Below are 13091 nucleotides of genomic sequence, written 5' to 3' on the forward strand. Positions count from 1 at the left end.
ATGAATGGTTTGTTCAGTCACTCCAGAATTAACTCCCCCCAGCCCCCATAAAGTATTTCTATGGCCAAAATTCAACTTAGAAAACCAGGGAAAAGTGAAAAGAAAGCCCAGATTTCAACAGGTCTGTGCCCAATCCCTGTTTCTCTGGAAGCAGAGAAAGTGTGGCCACCATGGAGAGGTGGAAATACAGATGGGGATTGTTTCGGAGTCACAGGGGAATACAAGGGGTAATGGTAATTTAAATAAATAAATGAATGCATAAATAAACAGAAAACAGTGAAAAGGCAAGAAAAGGTATTTCAGCAGAGTCATAGGATATTTAAAGGGGGAAGGAACTCAAGGCCAAATCATCATTCAGAGAGTCCCAGAATGGTTTGGGTTGAGAGGGACCTTAAAGATCAGCTGATTCCAACCCCCTGCCATGGTCACACCTTCCACCATCCCAGGCTGCTCCAAGCCCTGTCCAGCCTGGCCTTGGACACTGCCAGGGATCCAGGGGCAGCCACAGCTGCTCTGGGCACCCTGTGCCTCCCCACCCTCACAGGGAAGAATTCCTTCCCAATCTCCCATCCATCCCTGCCCTCTGGCAGTGGGAGCCATTCCCTGTGTCCTGTCCCTCCAGCCCTTGTCCCCAGTCCCTCTCCAGCTCTCCTGGAGCCCCTTCAGGCCCTGCCAGGGGCTCTGAGCTCTCCCTGGAGCCTTCTCCTCTCCAGGTGAGCACCCCCAGCTCTCCCAGCCTGGCTCCAGAGCAGAGGGGCTCCAGCCCTCAGCCTCCTCTGGGCTCACTCCTTCACTGGCACCACAGAAAATCACCCAGACACGCAGGAATTTCAGGGAGAAGGGAAGGAGCAGCTCCCTGGGGCACTGCGGGCGGGGCTGAGCCGTGTGTGCCCCGCAGGTGACGGTGGAGTTCGCGGACGAGGTGCGGGTGTCGTTCATCTGCACCGAGGTGGATTGCAAGGTGGTGCACGAGTTCATCGGGGGCTACATCTTCCTGTCCACACGGGCCAAGGACCAGAACGAGAGCCTGGACGAGGAGATGTTCTACAAACTGACCAGCGGCTGGGTGTGAGCCCCACAGCCCGCCCCACAGGAACCCCACGGCCATACTCATCCTTAACTTTCCAAAGCTGTCCCTTGACATAATGCTGCTTAATAAAGTAAGCTTGAAATATATCTTTTTTTTTTTAATAATTGGGTTTTTAGTTGGTTTTTTCTTTTTTTTCCTCTCTTTTTTTTTTTCTTCTTTTTTTTCTTTTTTTTTCTCTTTTTTCTCTTTTTTTCTCTTCTTTTTTTTTTTTTTTTTTTTTTTTTTCTTTTTTGCATTACCAGACCAGTTAATCTGTGTGCACTAACGAGCACTTCTGTTAATTTGCTATAACCAGACCGTGTCTGGGCAGAGTGACCCGCAGATCCAGACTCCTATGGGCAGATCGGGATAAAGATTTAACTGACTTTAAAAAGCCAATTTTTGAAGAGAACTCTAAGCCATCTTCTTGTAAAGCCATCCAGGGCTAACCTATATGAAGTCTATTTATCATGTTTAATGCATGAGTGTTCTATTTCCTTTTTTTGTGTGTTTTTATTCTGTACATTTGACCTGTTTGAAGTCGTCCTGCTCCCGAGCAGAGCTGCCATCTCTCCTCTCACACTACACCAGGACTCTGAAGGTGCCTGACATGACTATGAGGATAGTTTTGTGTGGCCTCGAAGATGATCTTCTGTTAGTCTGTTACAGCTTGGTTTTGTTTAACTTGCCTTTTGATAATCATTTATATTGTCTTCTTTTTTTTTTTTAATTTTATTTGTACACCGTATTGTATTATGACACTTTTAGTATTCACCAGCATAGTCACTGTTCTGCCTCTGATATGCAAATTTTTTCATTATGATATGAAGTAAAAGGTTTATGAAGTAAAGGGTTTTGTGTAACTAATGTAAAGAACCACAAATTTTATAAAGTTGTACAGTTTTTGTAACTAGTCTCACAAGCCAGCTAGGATACTGCATAGACCAGCAGTAACTGTAGGATGTCTGCAAGGGGTACGGGGACAAACCAAGGAATAAAAAACCCGCAAAAAATACAATTTCAGTACGGTAAATTTTGATCTAAGTTCAAGGGGATGCCAGAGCTGTGCCACAACTCCCTCAGTAGCTGATCCCTGGGGCCAGGACTGCCAGGTTCATTAAGCCATTCCCGCATTAACGCTAACGAGGAGGGATCCCGTGCCCACCTAATGCCAAGGAATAACCAGTGTTGCGTTCCTGTAGTCCGTGGTATCAAGACTATGTTCAAATACATTTTATTTTAAATAAAAGTCAAATCTTTTATTTAACATTCAGCTGCCACTCCTGGTTTTTGGGGTCTAACTGTGCTATGGAAAGGCCATAAACAACTCCTGTAGGGTGGGGCCACCCCATGCCAGCCTTGGGCTCCCTCCTGCTGCCTTATTTGCTGGAACAAATGCCACCAAAAAGCAACAAAAAGTTATAAAATTGTGGAATGGTTTGGAAGGGACCTTAAAGATCAGCCAGTTCCACCTCCTGCCAAGGGTAGAGACTCCTTCTGCTATCCCAGGTTGCTCCAAGCCCTGTCCAGCCTGGCCTGGAACATTCCAGGGATGGGGCAGCCACAGCTTCTCTGGGCACCCTGTGCCAGGGCCTCCCCATCCACACAGGGAACAATTCCCAGTTCCCAATCTCCCATCCATCCCTGCCCTCTGGCAGTGGGAGCCATTCCCTGTGTCCTGTGACTCCAGGCCTTGTCCCCAGCCCCTCTCCAGCTCTCCTGGAGCCCCTTTCTGCCCCCTGCAGATGCCACTCCCTGGCCAAGCAGTGGGAATTGCCCAGGGATTCAGGGACACACAGGATCTAAGACCACTAAACTGTGTCCCCACACCCACCCAGGTTTTACACCCCTGCAGTGACTCCACTGCCACCCTGGGCAGCCTGTTCCAGTGCCTGACCATCCTTTCCAAAAGGGAATTTCCCCAAATATCCAATCTAAGCCTCCCCTGGCACAAATTCACCTCCCCATTTCTGCACCGATCCTTTCACACCCCGTGCCCCGGGACAGGCTGCACCCTTGCTCCATAAAATCCAGGATAAGGGGTGGCTTGGTGGGGCCGGGTGATTCCTCCCACTCCAACGGGAGCACAGCCAGGGTGGGGCAGCACCCAGGACGTGCCAGGGGTGCTCCCAGTCCTGCCCCACACCCGCGGGCTCGTTCCTTGGGATGCGGCAGGTCCGGGCAGCTCCAACACGCGGCGAGCACGCTCCTGGCAAGCAGCACCAGGATCAGCAGCCCTGGAACAGCTCCAAAGCTGGGGCTGTGATGGGGATGGCTCCCTGAGAAATCCTGACCTCCTCCTGCCCAGCCTGAGGTTAGGCAGGATGGGGAGGTGAAGATGGGGAGAAGATGGATCAAGTGCCCTCGGTCCATCTGTCCCAGGCTCGACCTGGACATGCAGCTGGGGGAGGAGATGAGGCAGGAAACGGAGCAGAAAGGCTCAGGGAGGTCGGGGAAGGGCCATGGGAAGGCAGAGGCTGCTGTCAACCACAGCCCTTCCCCACACGGCCCCCCGAGGGTGGGAGCTGGGACAAGCCGGGTGGGAAGCGGTGCTGGAGCTGCAGGAAACAGGGAAGAGGTCACGGGGGGTTCGAGGTGATCCTGCTGGGTTCTCCAGGATCTTTCCTAGATGAAAATGTCCTTTCTCCTTGGAGGAAAAGATGCAAGTGATAATGAGATGGAGCGGAGCAGGGTAAAAAAAATGATGTGGTTTTCCTAAAATCTGGAGGAACACCAGATAAAATATAGCACAGAAGGGAATGGCCACACGCTGAGGATGGACAGGGGGAGGAGGAAGCGTGAGGAGCACACTGGAAAAGGGATAAAGGGGGAAATGGAGGGGGGGAAAAAGGGGGAAAAAATTAAGGGTGAGAGCTGGAGCCCATGGGATGAAAGGTGGAGGGATGATCCACCTCAGGGCAGCAAGGACAAGGAGGTTTGTGGTTGTTGGTCCATGATCCTGAGCCAAAGGAAAACCAGGATGTGGTGGGCACAGAGGGTTTCCAGTGATGTGGAAATCACAGGCCTGGTGGGTTTGGGATGTTTGGGGATTAAATCCAACAGCAGAGGATGAGGAGGGTCTTGGCAGGACAAGGCACAGCCAACCCCAGATCCTGCAGCTCCAGCACTGCAAAAAGACACAGAGATTGATTTTGCTGACACAGGGAGATGTGGCTGTGGTTGTTTCTTTTGGGTAATCAAGGAGTAATTCAAATTAAAACCCAAAGCAAAACCCAGGAGAAGCCAGCCCGTGGGTGTCCCCTCGGGGTGACTCAGCCTGGCATCCACAAACCAGTGGCTGTGCTTGGGAAAGAGGAATTCTTTCCAACTTCCAGTGATAAGCACATGATGGGGAGGGAGATTCAAAGCCAACAGGGGTGCTCCAACCTCGCTTTAACAAAATAAGTGGCAGAGATGCCTGAATCTGGGACACCTCCAGCCCTCCAACAGCAGCAGGGCCAGGGGGATGATGTTCCTCCCTTGCTGACCCTGTCCAGGACCTTGAGGAGGGGAAAAGGAAAAAATAAATCACTTTTTGGCAAGCTACTGATGCAAACCGGCTGCCAGGCTGAAAATGCACTTCTTCCAATGCAGCAGGGGATTTGGATGCCTGTGTGAGCCAGGCATGGCCTGGGGGGTCGGTCGGGATTCCTACGGCGTTTTAAGCCCCGAGTAATTTAATACCGTGCAGATGGGCGAGTGCAGGAGCGGGCTGGGAGCGGGATCGGCGGGGTTTTGGATGCGGGAGAGGTTTGCAGGCACAGAGATATTTTAAAAACACAGCAATAAAAGAAACATCTCCCCAGCAGGGCTGTCCCCTGCAGCAGGGAGGGGGTGAGAGCTGGGTATGGAGACATCCTGCTGACAGGAATTGATGGAAAAGGAACATTTGAGGAAGCTTTGGTTTGTGGGGAGGGGGAGGACAATCATTCCCCATCCTTGGAAATTTTCAAGGCTGCGTGGATGGGGCCTGAAGCAACCTGGGGTAGTGGAAGGTGTCCCTGCCCATGGCAGGGGATTGGAAATAGATGATGTTTAAGGTCCTCTCCCACCCAAAACATTCCATGACTGTGATCCCCGAACGCAAACTGACCCCCAAGCACTCCAAAAGGAGCTGGGTTATTCCCTACACCCAGGACACGTGGGTTTCCAAAAGCCCTCCCGTTCCTCCTGCCCCAGGGGCTTTCCTTTGGTGGGCAGGGGCTGAAAAAAGCTCCTTAAATGAATCCATGGTAAACCCAAGGCGGATGAGTCACTGCAGTGTCTCGGGAAGCACACTGGAGACTTTCCAGCCCTCAGGCCGGGAAGGGGCTCCTGGGTGGCCACCAGCAGCATTCCCTGTGCACAGACACCTCCCAAATTCCCGGTGCTCGCACCAAGGGAGAATTGTGAGAGCTTTATCCGACCTTGCCCTGCCTTGTCCGGGCTCTCCAAGGCCCTCATGGGGTTGAGCAGCCCAGGGCTGGGATCAGCAGCATCTTCCACCCTCTGAGGGCACTCAGGACCTCCAGGGATTCTCCTGGAATCGATTGGGGATGCAGGAAAGGCAGACCTGGTGTCGCCAGAGCCAGGATCCAGGAACCACACACGGATGTGGCTGTGCCTGGCTCCATCTGGCTCAGACAACCCTCATTTCCCAGGTGTATTATCCCTCATCTGCGCTGCAGGAAGGGCTGGGGAGGATCCAGAGCCCTCCAGAGTGACGGCACCAGGAGTGGTGGAACGGGTCTAATCAAATTCAGGCGGATCAGTGACCGCGCTCATGCGGCTCCAAACCTTCCCAGACACCAGCGGGGGTTTTATTTGTTTGCTTTCAGTCTCACAAGAGCCCCGGGTGCTTTGATTTGCAGCCCCGAGGCACTGAAGAGATAAAAGATCCATAAATGGATGTTATAGATCTGAAACAAATAAAGTGAATAAAGTGCCCCCCCTGCCCGCAGCTCTTCCCGTAAGCAGCAGTGCCATGCGGCCCCTGCGCCTGCTCCCGTTTCCAAAGGCATCCCAGCCCTCCCTTTGAAATCCCCTGCATCCCTCCAGCTGTTCCACATATTTCAGGCTTCAGTCTCCCCCCAGGAACTGCTCCTTTAAGCTCTCCCGTCTGGTTTTCATCATGCCAGGATGCAAACGGGGACTTTTCCCAGGCCAAAGGTCTGCGATCCCTCGGGATGCAGACCTGGATCTTCCCCGTGTGGGAGCTGGAAACAGCCCTGCTGATGGGCTGTGGGGGCAGAGGATGGGAAACTCCAGTTTAAGAAGAACTCGAAATCCCAACATGCCAAATTCATCCCAGAAAAGCTGCGAGGGAGCTCACATCAGTGTGATCAGCATTTGGTCTGATCCGAGGAAGAGGCTGTGGAGCTGCATTTCAGGAGTTTTTCTTTTTTTAGTTTGACACAGGAGCAGCAAAACATTTCCCAAATTCCCAAGTGACTCAGAAAGGCCAATCCCATATTTCACAGCGGCTCAAATAGGCAGGAACCTGTCAGATACTGAAATCATTCAGAAAATTTTCCCTTTGATCCCCAGCTAAGACAAAGAGTTGGTAACAGAGCTCCCCTGTGCTGTCAGCTCCTGGTGAAGCTGCAGATTCCCAGCTGGTGGGAAGCCTCTGCTTGGAAAACTCCCACTCCCCCTCCTCTGAGAATGCAGCAGTTTGAGCAAATAAAGCATTTGCTCTGGGTTTTATTTTTGGCTTTTGGTCAACAGCTGGTCCGTCCCTAATGAGTGAGCTGGGCTTTGATTTCCTGCCTGGAGAAGGGGGTGAGAAATGAGAGAGGATCTGGGTTAGAAATTTGACTCACACCAGTGATCCCAGCTGGGATTTACTCCCATTAGTCCTTTGCCTGGGGACATGTCCCAAAGAGAGGCACTGGAACAGCTCAGGAACAAGCATTAGGGGCCACAGGGGAACTGCAGGGGTGCCCAGAGAAAGTGAAGCTGCTGATGCCAGGCTGTCCAAGGAAAGGCACTGCACTGCCCTCCGAACTGGGCTCAGGGAATGGGATGACAGTGGCTTTGTCGTTCCCTTTGTGCAATTTCTTAATCATCATCACAGAATCCCAGAATGGTTTGAGTTAGAAGTGGCCCTAAATCCCATTTTATTCCAATCCCCTGCCCTGGGCAGGGACACCTTCCACTGTCCTAGGTTGCTCAGAGCCCCATCTGACCTGGCACTGAAAACTCCCAGGGATGGGGCAGCCACAGCTTCTCTGGGAAACCTGTGCCAGGTCCTCACAACCCTCACAGCCAGGAATTCCTCCCTATTATCCCATCTAAACGTGCCCTCTTTTCCACATCTTCTCTTGTTTCAGAGCATTTGAGCCCACTCCCACCAGTGGGAGACGGGATGCTGGTCCCAGTGGAATGAGCCCATCTAATTCCTGCTCACCCAGGGGCAGGGATGGCCAGACCTCACCAGGGACACCAGGAAAAAGCAGGTTCCTGCTGTCCCTAATGGCTCCCAGCAGATTTAGGCAGGAGGGCAAAGAGCTGCTGTGACCCTGAGTTTTGTGCGTTTTGCTTTCCCCTGAGGAGGCAGCGAGGGCAAGGAGAGTTCTTGGGAATGGCAACCCTGGGAAGAAGCCTGCCCATCCTTCCAGAGGGACAGGGCTACCCCGAGGCCACCTCCAGCCCCCCTCCATGCTGTGTCCCACCCTGGGTGGCCCTCTGGAGGGACCACATCTGATTCACATCATCTCCCAGCTGAAAATCCCGTGTCAGGCATTTCCAAGGATGCAGCCTCACAGCCGGGGGCTCCCTGGGACTCAGGACGAGCCGCAGGGTCCGGCTGGCAGCCATGGGCAGCTGCTTCGTGTCCTGAATGTTTTTCCCCTTGCCATAAACAGGAGGAGAGGATGGGAATGTGTCTGAGATAGGGAAATGATGGCAGGGAGGGAGAGGGATGTAAATCTTGCAAAGCACTGAAGTGCTGCGTCCTGGAACTGGAGTGAGAACAGGGAATATCGCTGCTGGGGAAGGTGGAGGATGAAGAGCCAGGATGTCACAGCAAGGCAGGATGTGGCCCTGGCACAGCACGGAGCAAAGGGAAGAGCCCAGCACCCACATTGTCCCAGATGTCCACAGGGCCTGGAAATGAGAGCACCTGGAACCTTCAAGTCTCAAATTGTCCTTCAAGCCCTCTGTGACCAAGCCAATCCAAACGATGCTGTTAATTTGGCAGAGTTCAAGAACAACCCTGCGGGATTTCCTGCCTCTTCCTCCTTCCCTACAACAGTGCCACAAGGTGAGAGAAAGGAGGAAAAGCTCATAAAGCACAATTAAGGGAAGATGGAGCATCCCTGATTAATCATTTTCCTCTCATTTTGAGGGACTCCCATCCTCCCCTGGTCCACACACCCCCAAAGCACAGCTCACCTTTCCCATCCCATGCATGCAACACGTGTGAGCTCTCCGAGGTACACTGGGCTTCATTAAATTCAGGTCACTAAACTCCCGGGAAGCACTCAGGCAGTGGCAGGGATCCCTCACTGTCTGCACGGCTGCAGGAGCAGCTGCAGACACTGAGGGAGCTGAAATCTGATGTGTAATAACTCCACCTAGAGGGAAAAAGGACTGGGAGAGAAGGGCCGCGGGTGAGCACAGCAGGGCTGAGCACATTCCCAATCCTGGCACAGAGGAGGGATCGCTGCCTGGACACAGGGATGGCCACTGGGACAACAGTGGCATCATCACAGAACTGTGGTATCCAGGATGGTTTGGGTTGGAAGGGACTCCAAAGCCCATCCAGTGACACCCCTGCCATGGCAGGGACACTTCCCACTGTCCCAGGTTTCTCCAAGCCCCATCCAGCCTGGCCTTGGACACTTCCAGGGATCCAGGGCTTCTCTGGGCACCCTGAGCCAGGGCCTCCCCACCCTCACAGGGACAAGTTTCTTCCTAATCTCTAATCTAAACCTCTCCTTGTTCAGTTTAAATGCTCTGTCCCTTGGGTGTGTCTGAGACCATCCGTTCCCAGTGATCCCATGGCTGGCTCAGATCCCAAAGCCACCTGTCCCCTTCCAACCCCAGGAACAGCTGCCCCTCACTGGGGTCACACAGAAGATTCTTCAAGTCCTTCACTTCAGACACTTAAATACATCCCTTAAATATATCCCCCAATCCCCATGGAAGGGGAGGGCAAGGGATCAGGGCTGAATTTCCTTTGGAGAAGCTTCAATCCTGAATTTAATGGAGCTCATAGAAACACAACCTTTGGGAAACACAGCACTCCTTAAGTGTCCCACTGAGGGACATCAGGTGACAGCGTGTCTGGGCAAAAGCCATCTTGGTGCCACCTTGGTGGAAAGGAAGAAGGTAAAAGCTGCTATTTACTCACCAATCCAGGAAAAACAGCTTCTGGGATCCACAGTGTGCTCATGTTGTACAGGAACATCTGTCATCCTGAGTGCTCTGCCTGTGGCTGATGAGAAAATGTCCTTTTACCCCAAATCTCCGGAGTCAGCCCTGTACCTGCAGCACTTTGGGATCAGAAGCACCATTTGGGCTTCATCCCCCATTTCTCACTGTGCCAGATCTGATCCCAGCTCCAGTTTTTTGGGATAAGCAGATATTACTTTACTTCCTCTAAAACAGCCACATCCAAAGGAGGGTGAAAGCCATAATTAAGTTTCTTCTTAGACCTTTTTTTGTTTTATTTTTTAAGCCTTGACTTGGACTCTGAGCCAGGATATTGGAGCATTAATAAGGGGAGATGTTGTCAGCTTTAGGTAGGGATTTTCTCCATGAAAAAAAAAGTGGGTTTGGGACACAGGCAGGAAAGATGGGAACACCTGAAGACACCAAACACTTCCAGCCTCTGTGGATGGTAGGCTGGGGCTGCAACAGCCCTGTGGCTCTGAACACTTTCTGGGCAGTTAAATTACATTTGGCTGCTTGCTTAAAGATGGGATAATTATTTCTAGTGAGGCAGACACGGTCCAGATGCACTTCTCCTTCCATAACTGCACTAACACTATCCCAAACCCCAAGGAAATGCCATTTCCCAGGCCCAGGAGGCCATCTGGATGGCGGCAGAGCTTTGCCAGGTTTCCTCTTGACTTTATTAAGCTGCAGCAGGTATTTAGTTTCTCATTATGTGTCTGCAGGAAACACTTGGGGAGACACAGCAGCATCTTTCTCTCCAGGAGATAAACAGGCACCGGATCCTCTGCAAAATCCAGGTGCTGGAGCTGCTTTGTGCAGCTCTTCAGACATTTCCACCCCTCAGGATTTGTTTGTGGCTGGATACAGCCCTGTCCAGGAGATGTTAAAAGAACCAAAGGCTGATCCCTGGGTATTCCAAGCCCTGAGCATGTTTCCAAAACAGAACGTAAACACTTTTATTGTGGCAAAGTTTCCTCCGTTCTTCCCGCCTTGTGTCATGCAGCCAAAGGAAAAGGAGAGCACTTTTTCTCTCCTCATAAAGCAGGGTGTGTTCAGGCTCTGACATTTACATCAAACAAGTGCATGGCTCCCTTTCCCATCTTTCTGGCTCTCCTGCAGTCATGGATTTGCAATTTCCCTGCTGGAGCAGCCAAAGGAGATCGCTTTGCTGGAGTTTTGGGGTTTTTTCCCTGCTGCAATAGAAAATGCCCCAGTGGAACTGGCAGAGAGGAGATGTGGAAATGAGGAGAGAGAGGAAAGCTTGTTACTTCAACTTTCCCCTTGGTCTTCAACAGCCAAATCCTGGCCTCGGAGATAGCAGGGAGCTGTGGATTTTGTTAGCCTTGGAAAGAATTACAGAATATCCTGAGCTGGAAGAGACCCCCAAGGATCAGAGTCCAGCTCCAGGCCCTGCACAGACCCCCCAACAATCCCACCCTGGGCATCCCTGGCAGTGCTGTCCAAAGGCTCCTGGAGCTGTGGCAGCCTCGGGAGTGTCACCATTCCCTGGGGAGCCTGGGCAGTGCCAGCAGCCTCTGGGGGAGGAACCTTTCCTCATACCCAACCTAACCTCCCCTGGCACAGCTCCAGCCCTTCCCTGGGTCCTGTCCCTGCTCAGCAGAGAAGAAGCAAAGCCCATTTCAAGTGTGGACTCAGCAAAGTGGCTGATCCCTGATGCAGATTTTCACATTCTGGGAACACCAATCAATGTAATTGAGCTGTTGGAGTGAGTCCAGAGGCCACCAAGATGATCAGAGGGATGGGGCAGCTCTGCTACAAGGAAAAGCTGGAAGAATTGGGATTGTTCAGCCTGGAAAAGGCTTCAGGGTAACCTAACTGCAGCATCCAGTGCCTGAAGGAAGCCTACAAAAATCATGGAGAAAGACTATTTACAAGGGCCTGGAATGACAAGGAAGGTTTTCCCATCAGATCATTCCCCTGCTCTGGTTTAGACTCTTGCTGCTACAAAACCCACATGTAAAAAATTTTGCAGCACCTGTGGTGGGAAACAGGACAGCACTGGTCTCCAGGACTGACAAATTCAACCTTGCAGGGGAAGAGCACAAGTTTTAACCAAAGTAAAGGATTTTTCCCCTCATTTTTCAGCATTCCACTGCTGCACAGGAGCGCTGGAGGTCGGAAGCTGAGACACACACAGAGAGGACACTGCTCAGCTGTTAAATTCCAGATGCACCTTCTGGGTCGGGATGTCCCTCCACAACAACTGCTGCAATCTGGGATAAGGATTGTCCAAAAGTCTCTGCAATTCCAGGGCCTCTGCTCTGAGCCTCAGTGGGGAAAGCTGGGCTGACCCCATGTGGCCATGGCCTTGTTACAGTGTGGTTTTGGTTTTAAAAAACATTGACTTTCCACACTTACTTACACAAAGTTTAAAATCTACCTCAAACCCATAAAAATCTTCCCATGGAGGAGAAGGCACTGCTGAGGGAGTTAAGCTAAACCTCAGCCTGTCATTTTTCAAACCATGGAAATGTGGCCAGACTCCCAGTGTCCCTGTTCAAAGCAGAACAATTCATTTTTAGCATGGATGGGGGACATTCCCAGTCCTCTGAATCCCTCAAAACAAACGAGAAGGGATAGGAGGGGAAACTCACAGCCAGTTTGTGCCTTTCCCTTGCAATAAAAGGTTAAATATTGCAGTGGTTCTTCTGGCTGCAGTCTGGGAGCTTCGCCCCCAGATTTTGGGTGTGCCTGGACTGAGGGAGGTTGGTGTGTGTCATCTGGTCACTCTGGGCCTGAAGAAGTCAAAAATAAGGAATGTTGATTGTTTCCACGGTTACAGAATGATTCATTCTGATGGTAAAATAACAGGGGAGATTAATGGAAAAATGAGCATCATGTCTCAGAAGCATTTTGTGTCATTATTGCGTTCCTCAGTTCTCCTGCTGCAGGCTACACGCGTGCCCTGACCTCAGCTATTCATAAAACTGAGTCTTGAGATGATCCCAAAGTTGGGTTTATTATTGAAAAGGAATTGAAACCCTCACTTGTGGAGTCTGTCAGCCTTGGAGGCTGAGCAAGGCCCGTCCCAGCAGAACAAGTCTTGTCAAAGCATAAGAATGGAGCCTCCAAAAACAATCCCACTGAGATAAAAATTATCAAAGTGAGGGCCTGGGGGACCAGGACAAGGGGCAATGGCTTTAAATTGGAAGAGGATGGGTTTAGATGGGTTATTAGGAAGGAATTGTTCCCTGTGAGGGTGGGGAGGCCCAGGGTGCCCAGAGCAGCTGTGGCTGCCCCTGGATCCCTGCAGTGTCCAAGGCCAGGCTGGACAGGGCTTGGAGCAGCCTGAGATAGTGGAAGGTGTCCCTGCCATGGCAGGAGATGGAACAAGATGATCTTTAAAGGTCCTTTCTTACTCAACCCAGTCTGGAATTCCACGATTCCATAATTCCAAATCCATCAAAACCCTCAGCCTGAGGTGGCTGAGCCTCAGCCTGAGCCTCCACTCCTGAGGTGGAGCGAAGAGGGTGTGTGTGGGAGCTGAGGCCTGTCATGCCCCGCTGCCCTCGCCCTTCCCTCCGCAGAGCCCACTGCGGCTTCTCTGAGTGTGAAAAGCTCTTTCAGGCAGCGGGAAGAGCGGCGGGAGCCCCGAGCCAGGACACGACGCGCCATCACC

At 51.7% G+C, this 13091-nt stretch overlaps 1 protein-coding gene across 5 annotated transcripts in view; it reads left to right on the top strand.

Moving 5' to 3' along the window:
* Positions 1–2342, top strand: part of FERMT2 (FERM domain containing kindlin 2) — a 50964-nt gene extending 48622 nt beyond the window's left edge. For 4 of the 5 annotated variants that reach the window (XM_063399696.1, XM_063399693.1, XM_063399694.1 and 1 more), the window contains one exon: positions 899–2342. In XM_063399696.1, coding sequence (XP_063255766.1) covers positions 899–1072 — 174 coding nt within the window. In that variant the 3' untranslated portion in view covers positions 1073–2342. The remainder of the gene's footprint in view (positions 1–898) is intronic. The other variant, XR_010080671.1, reaches the window with a different exon arrangement.
* Positions 2343–13091: the final 10749 nt, after the last annotated feature.

The sequence above is a fragment of the Prinia subflava genome, chromosome 5 (assembly GCF_021018805.1).
Source record: "Prinia subflava isolate CZ2003 ecotype Zambia chromosome 5, Cam_Psub_1.2, whole genome shotgun sequence".
Lineage (NCBI taxonomy): Eukaryota > Metazoa > Chordata > Aves > Passeriformes > Cisticolidae > Prinia > Prinia subflava.